The 11,885-nt window shown below is 47.6% G+C and overlaps 1 protein-coding gene across 2 annotated transcripts; it reads left to right on the top strand.

The window, feature by feature from the left end:
* The first annotated feature begins 2,304 nt into the window (after positions 1–2,304).
* On the top strand, positions 2,305–4,069 carry LOC120700444 (WRKY transcription factor WRKY51-like). 2 transcript variants are annotated; one of them, XM_039984693.1, is made up of 3 exons: positions 2,305–3,319; positions 3,398–3,536; positions 3,630–4,069. In XM_039984693.1, the coding sequence occupies exons 1-3, from the start codon at positions 2,679–2,681 to the stop codon at positions 3,861–3,863; spliced, it is 1,014 nt and encodes a 337-aa protein (XP_039840627.1). In that variant the 5' UTR covers positions 2,305–2,678; the 3' UTR covers positions 3,864–4,069. The 2 variants fall into 2 exon arrangements, with proteins under 2 accessions (XP_039840627.1, XP_039840632.1); XM_039984698.1 differs by having other exon boundaries at positions 2,316–3,319; positions 3,411–3,536.
* The last annotated feature ends 7,816 nt before the right edge of the window (positions 4,070–11,885 follow it).

Below are 11,885 nucleotides of genomic sequence, written 5' to 3' on the forward strand. Positions count from 1 at the left end.
ATCCTGGCGTATTCTAGGCGCACCCGCCATTACAGTTCAGAGATAGTGGCACAACAACCAAAGGCTGATCAACAGGATCACTCCCACGCACTTCAGACGACATCGGCACGATTGGAGTAGTAGTTGCGAAGACCAACCGGGAGGGATCCCCACGTGACAGAACCAGGGTTGACTCTTGCAATGGTGAAGAAATGCCCCATAGGATCGTCGGTGGTTTTGACCCCTCCTCTAGAAGGTGTTGCACAGTACGTTGCAACTTTGCTTGCTTGTTCGGCTTCAATAGCACGCACCAACGCATCAGCATCCTGGCAATCGAGCAAAGGACTCGTCCCACTTCCTGCCATCTCCCTCCCTCAAAGCATAAGTGGTTACGCAGTTTCCAAATAGACCATAAGGTCGCAGCACATACACAGTTCAAAACTGTATTTTTGTTATTGCTAATCCACCATCTACCGATGGATTCAAAATCGGAGCCAACTAGCACGCAGACCTCCATTGAAATGGAGTTCCACATTAGTGAAGCAACACAGCAATCAAAGAAGAAATTATTAACAGTCTCTTCTTCGCCGCAAAAATAGACAAGTTTTATCAGCAACATTTCTTCTCTTCTAGAGATACAAGAGCCACAGAAAAATATGGACTCTAGGAGGGATATTTAACTGCCACACGGCAGGGATGTGGATAGGAACACCCCCCCCCCCCCCCGCCCTAAACTGAGCACAACATAAAGCAACTAGACTGAATATTGGCCACTAGAATTAAACTTCCAAATGGCAGCATCTTCCTCAGCATTGAGGGTAATGCTGCTAACAATCTGATTAAGTTCATCCCATTGTAGCATAAGCCGCTGGGAGACTGCCCTTCTAAAGGTCTGTTTTAATTCCACACTGTCCCACACTTGACTAATTGTGGCACCTTGCTCATTATTGATGACATAAAGTTGCCACAACTGAACAGCTAAGCTCGAGTTACCAAACCAAAGGTCTTCCCAAAATCTGACCCTCTTACCATAACCAACTACCCACTGATACCCCAAGGCCACGGCTTGAGCCGCCCACTAAACACCTTTCCAAAATGGAGAAGCGTTCCGATCTGAACAGCAAAACACATTAGGGTTTTCAGTCCTATATTTCATCTTAATGATCTTTGACCAAAGCACATCATTGTGCAAATGGTACCTCTGAATCCAAGAAGCCAGAAGGCACATGTTTAGGGTTCTTAGATCAGGGACCCCTAGTCCCCAAACTCTTTTTTCTGAGCTATCATGGGCCACCTAGCAAGGTGGTACTTATGTCTCTCTTCTGAGTTATCCCAAAAGAAGTGGGCCATTTGGGAGTTGATCATTTCAATAGCCCAATTTGAAAACTTAATAATGGAAAGCATATATATATAGGGATGCTGGCAAGACAGGATTTAAGAAGGACAAGCCCTTCCCCTGTTCCCCTATAAGAGAGAAGCTTACCTTTCCATCCAGCAATCCTCTTAATGACTTTATCAACTATTGGTTGAATATCCTCTCTTCTTAGTTTACTACGGTGTAAAGGGACACCAAGGTATTTTAAAGGGAACTCACCTTTCTTACATCAAAAAATTCTAGCCATGTTATTCTCCTCATCCTCCATCAAACCTATAGTGAGTAAATCACTCTTGTCATAATTAATCTTCATACCAGACAGTTGCTCAAAGCAAACTAAAAGCCACTTCAAGTTACGAGCTTTATCCAAGTCATTATTAAGGAAAAGTAAGGTATCATCAGCATACTGGAGGCTAACAATGCTCCCTTCACACATATTAGGAAGTAAACTAGTAATCAACTGCTCCCTAACCGCTTTTTCCAGCATTTTTGTGAACACATCCACAATCAGGTTGAAGAGGAGAGGGATAAAGGATCCCCCTGACATAAGCCTTTATCGGGTTTAAAGTAACCCTGTTTTTCTCGTTAATCCTCACACAGTCACTCGTGTGCATTCGGGGATAACTTTTCAGTCAGTCATCCATCTCTAAATTATTCCAGGTCAAGCACGTTTAACCTCGGAGTTCTTTAAAAATCGGCTTCCGAAAAAAAATTACAACTTGTTAATATCATATTAATCCCATTAAGCGATATCACACTGATCTCACCGGGTTGGGTAGTTGGTACGCAGTTGCCATCCGGCCGACGACACTTGGTCCCGCCGAAAGCGTCACTGCACGCGGGCCCACTCGACAGCGCCTTTACCAGCAACGTGCACGAAACTCAGTGGTACTAGACGGGTCGGAGCCTGCGAAAAGCGTCAGACCGGAGACACGCGCACGCCGTACATCATCCACGCGTCGCAGCCTCGTTGGCCGGGTTCGCGCCGCTCGACTTTTCCACGGTCAAACCTCGCTTGCACGCTCCGCGACCGCAGGAAATCCTCCTCCTCTCCCCCGTTCGGCCGCAGCGCACCACCGGCCGTCGGATCCCCGGCGTCGGCTCGTCTCCGCGCCCCGCCCGGCACCGTCCGTTCGCGCCCCACCGAGCCGCGTTGCGCTTGCTCGCTGGCTCTTGACTCGAGCCAGTGCACTGCCTTGACCGCTTGATGATGATCGATGATCCTCCCATAAGACGTCCTCGCTGCCCTCCGCCCACGTTTCCCATTTCTCTACTACATACGTGACGTGCTTTTGGCTTTGGCCTCGCTGCTTGCTTGCTCGATATGATCACCATGGACGATCTGATGAGCTGCGGCGGCGGCGACAGCGGCGGCGGCGGGGCTTCGGTGGTTCCTGGCGGCGACGGGCAGGCGACGAGGCCGCGGCCGCGGCAGATGATGATGGAGGCGGTGGGGGACCACCAGCTGACGGTGTCCAGGATCCGGACGGCGGTGTCCGTGCTCGGCCGCCGCACGGGCCACGCGCGCTTCCGCCGCGGCCCCGCCGCCGTCGTGGTGGAGCACCCGTCGTCGTCGCCGGACCACCAGCAGCCGTCGGGGAGCGTGGCGGCGCCCGGCGTGGTGCTCGACCTGGTGGACTTCGTCAAGGGGCGCGGGCGGCGCGACAAGGCGGCGTTCAGCGCGTCGGCCTCGGGGGGCAGCTCATCGCTCCCCTCGACGACGACACTGACGAGCCTCACCGCCGGCGAAGGGAGCGTGTCCAACGGCCGGTTCCCTCCTGTGGGGGGCGGCCACGCTGCCGGCACGCCGCGGCCGCCGGCGGTGTCGATGCTGCAGCAGCCTGCTGCCCCCGATTACCACTACACCCCCGGCGCCGCGCCGGGAAGCAAGTGCGCCGGCCGCGCGCGCTCCGAGAACGACGCCGGCAAGGCGCACGCCGGCCGCTGTCACTGCTCCAAGAAACGGTATTAATTATTTGCGCACCCGGCCCCAAGTCGAAACCAGTGATGGACTATCGAATAATTTCTGATGATCTTGCAAAGCATGCCATGGCAGGAAGTCGCGCGTGAGGCGTGTGGTCCGCGTGCCGGCGATCAGCTCCCGGAACGCCGACATCCCGCCGGACGACTACTCCTGGCGCAAGTACGGCCAGAAGCCCATCAAGGGCTCGCCGTATCCGCGGTAAGCAACTGGCAGCCCCGTCTGATCGATCGATCGGTCGAACGACGCTGCGCGGCAGGCACTGGCACCATTTGATTGTATATGTATGTGCAGCGGGTACTACAAGTGCAGCACGGTGCGGGGGTGCCCGGCGCGGAAGCACGTGGAGCGCGACCCCGGCGAGCCGGCGATGCTCATCGTCACCTACGAGGGCGACCACCGCCACGACGGCCAGCAGGGCCGGGGGGACGCCGATGCCGCCGCGGCACCGCCGGAGCACATGTCGACGACCAAGTGAAGAACGAAGTTCATTCCAAGTCTCCGGCCCCTTTACCTTCTGCCCAGTAGAAATTAAATTTCTTGGAGTAGTCTCTGTAGTTTTTCTTCCTTCCGGCCGGTTCGGACTCTGAACCGGTTCGGTGGTGTCACGTCGCCGTCGCTTGTAGAGGAAGTTCAGGGGAACCAAAGACATATATGACACGGTGTTTGAAATTTTGACCATGAAATGCATGTAATAACTTGTCAAGGTTTGTCAAGGCCTGGGTTGTCAAGCTACATAACTTCTCCACATAGCTTTCAGAGAACCGGCCCACAAGAGATATCTGCGTGTCATTGCATTAGGAGAGTGAAAAAGCAAGGCATGAAACCAATATATGTTAGTAGTATATACTCCATCCGTTTCAAAATGTAGGTTGTTTTGATTTTTTTAGATTCGTAGTGTTTGCTATGCATTTAGATATAACATATGTCTAGATCCATAACAAAATATATGAATCTAAAAATATCAAAACGACCTACATTTTGGAACGGATGGAGTAATAAATAAAGTAGTACAACTTCGGCTGCTACCGTCACACCAGTACTGCAGCGCAAGCAAAAACATCAATGACCGCCAAAAAATATAAGTAATCGGAAATAAATAAAACCTAAGATACGGCACAAGAAAGGAAAAACGCAAGAAGCAGATATCAGGGATATATTTCGTTGCTTGGGAGTTGGTTTCAAACTAGATAGATTGACGAGAACTAGTCCCTCTCGCGAATTGTACACAAAATTCTATATTTTACACCACTAAAATGAACGCTTCCTTTCTTAGTCTTTTTTCTTAAGTTCCTTATTTGGCACCAACTTTTAATAAGCATGCCAACTTCAGTCCAGGTGCATTAAAAGGTAATCCGAACCACTTCTGAGTTTCAAATTAGAATCACTGATAACTTGTTTTTTTACTAAACTTCAGAGTTTCAAATTAGAATCACTGATAACTTGTTTTTTTACTAAGTTGCTTCTTTTTTCACATAGCCTCGCCAAAGCTTGTGATTACAAGTGAGAAAAAGGTCAACTCTAATTATGGACATTAAAAAAGGTAACACCTAGATTAGCTACCCTCCCGTTCCCCTTCTACAGTAACCGAGAGAGGCGACAGGCGGGCGGCGACGATTTCGGCTTCGATCCGCTCGATCCTCTTCCCTCCGGTGGCTCTCCGCCGCCGGTAGGGGGAGGAACGAGCGGATCGACGGCCGATGGTGTATAGCTACCAGTAGTAGTGTAACTAGTAGGCTAGGGTTCCGGTGATGCGGCCGTCGGCGGCGTCATGTCTGTTTTCTTTCCCCGGAGGTAATGACGGCAATGGCGGCGGGTCCCATGTCATCTCTGGCGTTACTCTTCGGAGGCTTTTGGTTCTCCTGGTCTTCTCCAGTGTCGGCGGCGGCGTCGTCGTCGATTTCGCGGAGGATTCATGGAGTGGGTTGCTACCGGTGGCGCTGCTGCTGTGTTGGCTACGAAAATTTTGGTGCTGCTGTGGTTCTGCTAGACGACGACATCAAGATGACGAGGATTCCCAATCGACCTTCGCTGCAGGTTCCTTCATCGGATTGGGCGGCTTCCCTGTCTCCGGCGGCGGCGGCACATCCAGGATTGCTTTCCCTCTTTCCGGCGGAAGGGTGGGAGTATTCTGCGTCCCTGGGGGTGTGCTTCGGTTCCGGTCGTCGGCGGTGCTGTCGACGGCGGCGGACTCTTGTTCCTCTTCTTCTCTCCGTGTCGCGATGGCTGATGGCCGTTCAGTGTTCAAGAAGCATGCTGGAGGTGGTTCCAGGCGCCGAGTCTTGCAGCAGATCCATGAGTTGGAGTCGTGCGCGGAGGAGGAAGGAGACTGTTCCTAGCGCCGGTGTTCCTCGCCGGCGGTCAGCTCTCAGAGATAGGCCTCGACGGGGGGGTTTCGTTGTAATTTTCAGTTCTTCCAGGGTGTTTTCTGTAAAACTCCAGAGATGTAGTGTGCTGTCCTTTTAATATATACCCCCTTTCGCAAAAAAAAAGGTAACACCTGTTCGTTCATCATATTGCACCATTATTTTTGTTTTTTCCTCTAATATTGTTGTTTTCTTAAGCAGATCAAAAACTGACTCACATGAACCTGAGCTTCTTTCAATTGAGTTTGCTTGGCCACAAGAGCAAACAACTATTGCTGTCAAGGTGAAGACTAAACCAAAAAGAAAAGAGCCTATAAAAAGAAAACAAACATTCCTATCACTGCAAGAAAAATGACCTTTCATCCTACACGTTAGTATCAGTTGCGATTTGATCTGGTACTAAAGTTGGCACGGAGCCATTTTAGTATCGGGTCCAAATTTAAAAGCCCTCGTAGCCAAGTACCGGTTGATGTTTTGGTCCGGTACTAAAATGACGCAGCAATTTAGTACCAGTCAATGACACCGGCCGGTACTAAAGAGTGGCATTTAGTACCGGTCGGTGTCTTGGTCATGTACTAAATAGGCCTCCACGGTTACTTCAAAATGAAAGCATCTCGCACCCAATCACATGAGATGCATAGGTGAGATGGCAAAAGAAGCTGAGGTTGTGGATTCGAATCCTCACGACAGTATGCATTCTTTCTTCTTTGCGGTGCGCATTTAGTACCCGGCCATATGACCGGTACTAAATGCCTATTTTCTGGCTGTGTATGAAGCTACTTGACAATACTGCAATGGGCACAAGAAGCAAAAAAAAAAAAGAAGCAAGAAAAAAAGATCCAACTAGACCTACAATGAGACAAGAAGCAAACGAAGGATCAGCTTGTGATATTCATAGTGGACTTGGCTTAATGTTTGAGGACTTAGAATATATGTTTTATTACCATGATGCATGTGAATCTAGATGGATGTGGAGCTCTCTTTGTACACTTTTTATTTTTGAATTTGAATGTACGTGTGAACTGGAACATAAGTGTGTACCTTGTCTGATGGGAACGCGAGGGTACCTGATCTTCCGTTAGGAGGTTCAGTACCAGTTTATCGACAACCTGACACAAGCGATCCGGCTTCCGAGCAACTAGATCCGAGCTCGCAATCGAAGCACTACGTCTGTAACACTCCAGGTGTTTCATTAGCTAAACCAGGGTCTTTAGCACCAAATCTTGTACCTTAACCAAGAAACATCGAAACAAATGCATGAGTATGTATGCGTGTATATGTGTATTTGTGCTTAGGTCAGGAAACTCAAATAACTTTCAAACCAAAGCAAGTAGGCTGATGAAAATGAATAGACGTGTTCACCATGAAAAGATTTGTAATTGTCCAGTTGAACTCTAGGGGTACAAAGGATAAAAATCACATGAAATGATAAGTTGTTTGAGTTATAGTTTTCGGAAATTTAAAATAACTTTTAAAACTTTGCTCGGTTAAACATTTTCCTGAAATAAAAGTTGTAGATTTTTAAATTCTCTACAACTTTCGTATTAAGAGTTTTCCATGTTTTAAAAGAAATGTTTGAGCAAAAATTCGAATTTGAATCAATCAACTCTCTCTCTCTTCTCTCCCCTCCCCTGTTCCTGCCCGGCCGAGCAGAGCCGACGGCCGCGCGCCGTTTCCCGGCCACGCGCCGCTCCCTCGCCGCGCCCCCAGTCCGCTCCACCCTCGGCTTCTCCCGTAGGTTCTCGGCCTCGCCACGCGTCGCAATCCACGGCGCGCTCGTCGAGGATGGCCGCCGAACCGCCACGGCGACGCCGTGACGACCCGGCCGACCACACCTCGCCCTCCCCCTCGTCTTGACTCGCCCAGACCCTCCCCTGGATGCTCAGAGACGTCCCCGACCTTCTCTTCATCACTCCTGAGCCCGAGAGCCGAGTCCCGCGTGCCCCTTTGCCGAGAACGGCCAGTGCCGCCCGCCCTTAGCGCCGCCGCTCGCCGGTCTCCCGTGGAGCTCCCTCCTCCACCCTTCCTCGCGCCCAAATGACCCCGTAGCTAGCTTCCTCACCCTCCGCTGGTACTCCCCGACCCAACCGCCGCCTCCAACTGCCGCCGCCGGAGCCTCTGCTCCGCGGAGGAGTCTCCTCAGGCCGCCCCGCGCCCAACCAAGGCCACCCCTAGGTTCCTCTCGCCGCTCTCTAGCTTTTCCCCATGATCCCCCTCGCCGCCGACCGCCGCAGGCACCGGAATCCGGCCGCCCGCCGCCTCCCCTGCTCTGATGTCCGGCCAGGGGCCTATTCGTGAGAAGATAACTTCTTCCAGGGGCCTCTGCGCCAAAAGTTCTTTCTTTTTCTTTTGTTTCCCAAAACAGCAAACTTTGAAAATTCCTAGAAATTCGTATAAAAATCAGAAAAATGCAAATCCAAATGTTCTGGAATCCTTGCTGCAAGATCTACAACTTTCATTACATGCACATATTTATTTTCTGTCTATATTTTAATCTAGGAAAAAGATTAGATTTCATAGACCATAATTATTCTAGGAGTTCTACTCACTATCTATGGGTTATTTTTGGTGGGTAGCTACTTCATGCCATGCTTAGCTTTGTGTAAAAATTTGAGCACCAGTTAATACTTTTAACTAGATGAAACCCAAGTCTTGGCTAGATCTAGTAGTTTAATCTACTTTTTATTTCTGGATGTTCTGTTATATATATGTGTATGAAACTTTTTCTGTGTGCTTATAATACTAGATTATCACCACTGTCCAAGTTTCTTTAATTTTAGATTTGTATAGATTTTTCTTTTATTTAATCCTGGTTTAGTAGGCTTTAATTATGATAAATAGTTTATGTTGATGATAAATCATGAAAATATTTCTGGGTGTTATTTTTGAATAGTTTAGCTTGTCCACGGAGTGTGAGCCCCAGTTCATTAGTATAACAGGATCTAAAAATGAATCTTTTAAATGTGATGTCTGTATTGTTTATTTTCTCAGAATTATTTATTTGTAGATAAAATCTTGAAAAATTCACAGTATCTAATTATTTCCTTTTTAGACCTACTGTTAAAGTTTGAGATTGTTTTATACTCTGGTCTAACCTGTATAATTCAATCTTATTCTAGGAGTTGTCTGATTACATGAATTGTTCTGGTTATTTGGCTATAAGTTTTGGGATGAATTTTGTAGGATAGCTAGTTCTATTTACCTTCTGTTTGATGTAATTTTTGTTGAATTTAATAATATATGTGTGCTGAGTTGTTGATTTATTAATAAACCATGATTTAATTGCTATAGGAAGCTACTCCCACTTGTTTAGGAAGTTAGTATAGTTTTCTTGTGCTGTTGATCATGATGTCTTGTGTAGTTAGATATGTTGAGTTACTACTCTATAAACGATTGCCCAGTAAAATATGAATGGAAGTGTTTCACTCTTGAACTTCGGGTTTTGTTCGAATTACAACTTTATAGTGAAGCAAGTTATAAGTTGTTATCGTCACACAACTCATACATGTGCATTTCATATAGATTCGACTACTCTTGCTGACGGAACATACGAGCTGGTGCCCGAGTCCGAGAATGAGCGGCGTGCAGCTCAGGTGAATCTAACTGAAGCTACTGAAGGCCCGAACCCGATTTCGGAAGAGCCCAGAACTAGTTACGCCCAGGAAGGCAAGCCCCGCAGCACATCCTTCTATTTTAAATTATGCAACTTATTATTGTTCCTATCTACATGTGCATTTAAGTTACAGGAGTTGACTGGAACCTTTGTTGCATGATCCTAGGTACCTATGTTTGAACACTAGTATGTATGGGTCGCTAGTTAGCTATGCTAATGGTTCGGTAGAAGTCGAGTGATTTCCTGTCACTCGCGAGAAATTATAGGAGTTGGTTGTTTATTACTTGCTACAACTATAAGGTCTACGGGCGGGGTCGTGATACTCGGGATGCCCCGTCTGTCTAGTGAAAAGTGATAAGGCCGCAGTGTGTGGTAGTGGTGGTTAAGCGTTTGAACGTACTAATCACATGCCGAGAATATGGTAATCGGTAAGCTTAAGTACTGGATTGAACCGCAGCCGGAACATACCTTCCCACCGTCTTGAACTTGTTCACATCTAGCTAATGGCGAGTACAGAGTCGTCGTACTGCTGTACTTGAGGGTTGTGGGCCTGTTCCGTGAAGCGGGAATTGAAGGGAAATGTTGCACGTGTGACTCTGTGAGTATCCACGTGACGTGTGTTTAGGTCTGCCTGGCCAGGTTAACAAATTCGATTCGAATCGTCCGCTTCTCACGGTTTGGGACTGCTTAACCCTTTTGCCACATAGAGTAAGAAGTGAAAGATGAGGATGATGAACATGGTTGATTGGATAACAAAAGATAATTGTTTTCACCATGCATGCTATTGGATAGATGCTCACCTAGAATGGGTAATTGAACTAGAACCGGAAGGCTATAACCTGCAATTAAGGATCTACTCTTTACTGCTTTTCGGCAAAACAAACCCCTCAAGCCAAAAGCCTTACATGTCTAGATAAAGGGCTAAGTATAACCTCAGTCGGGTAAGCCTTGCTGGGTATTAGAATACTCAGCCTTGCTTGTGGCTCATTTTTTTTTTCAGGAGATACTTTGGAGGACATGTTTGCCAGTCTGACTTGGCCTTGCACTCTCCCGCCTGGTTGGTCCGTGGAGTGGGACCCGTCCCCGGCCAACGATGACAAGAGCGAGTGATGTCACGAATCGGGCTTCATCGTGACACCAATATCGTGGTTAGTTCTCGTGTTTACTTTCCGCTAAAATAAAGGGCTCTGGTGAACTTCTTATATGTTGGCTTTGAAAAGTACTTTGTAAATTTGGAGCTTGGTTTGTAATGCTACTTTTATGTTAATCTCTGTGGTGTTTTATGCTGTGAGATGTTGTAATCTCTGGACTCGCCTTCGCGTGAGTTATGCTGCTTTGTTCGATCCAGGTTTAAGTGGTTTTATCGGGAATTTACCCGACAGACCTTCGATGTACTCCGTCTGTTGTGCGAGTTAAACCTAATTGCCTTTGCAACGATGGTTAGCGCACTTAAGCCGGTTTATGTCGGGCGGTTTTGCCACAGCTGGTATCAGAGCCGAACAAAGCCTGCACCAGAGATTGTAACGAGTTTTTGAAGGATTTTAATTAAATTTTGGCCATAACAATTGCGTTTGCAAAATATGTTGGTTCGTTAAGGATGGTGCCTAGTTCGTAAAGCCCTAGGGAAATTATGGGAAGTTACTATGTGGCTATCTAACTTATGTCTGTATGTACTTGACTTCCAGCACTTTACCTTCTGTCAGACCTTATTTTGTGCACAATCAACCCTTGAATTCTGTAACGACGCACCTACGCTAAGGTAAGGAGGTAAGGATCCTCAGTCAGCTGAGGGAGTCTGACCTTCCCGTCGGTGATGCGAGCCAAACGTTGCCCTCAAGCAATGGCTTACTTGAGGTGCTGCCAATATATCAACTATCAGTTGACTATATTGGGAGTAAAGTATACTCAGTCAGCTGAGGGAGACTGACCTTCCCGTCGGTGATGCGAACCGAACGCTGTGCTCAAACAGTGGCCTACTTGAGCTGCTACCAATAAACCGACCTCGGTCGATTATATTGGGAGTAAATGAACTCATGAATACGCTATCTCAGTGGCGTATGTTAACGTTGGCCATGCAGCGGAAAATTGTATGGCTGCCGTTTCTATAGTGAATGGCAATGTATGGTTGAATATGTGGGCAACTGCATATGCGTTACCCATGTGGCGTAGGACACATGGGGGCCGTTCGTGAGTGCTGGCACGAAGGGTCCAGTCGTGGATATTCATATATATACATGCTATGAATCTTTTGCAGATACACTAACCGCGATTATGTTAAGTTAAGAACAGTTAGAATTCGGCTAGACATATATAGGGAGAGATGTAACTTTGTGCTATGCTACCGGCGCTAACCCCGTAAGTCCAAAGCTATTTGGCAGTTGTTTATTTTGTGAGGACGAATAGGTCGTGCATGCATCATGATCTTAAACTGGAAATCAATAATTGTACATGTGGGTAGTGGGGAATACTGAGGTTTGCACCTGTGCACATTTTATTTTCACGATTAAGGTCTATCTAGACTCTGTTTTGTCTGTCGTGTCTGGATATAGGAAGTTACCGAACTCAGCCAAT

Source organism: Panicum virgatum, chromosome 1K, assembly GCF_016808335.1.
Source record: "Panicum virgatum strain AP13 chromosome 1K, P.virgatum_v5, whole genome shotgun sequence".
Taxonomy (NCBI): Eukaryota; Viridiplantae; Streptophyta; class Magnoliopsida; order Poales; family Poaceae; genus Panicum; species Panicum virgatum.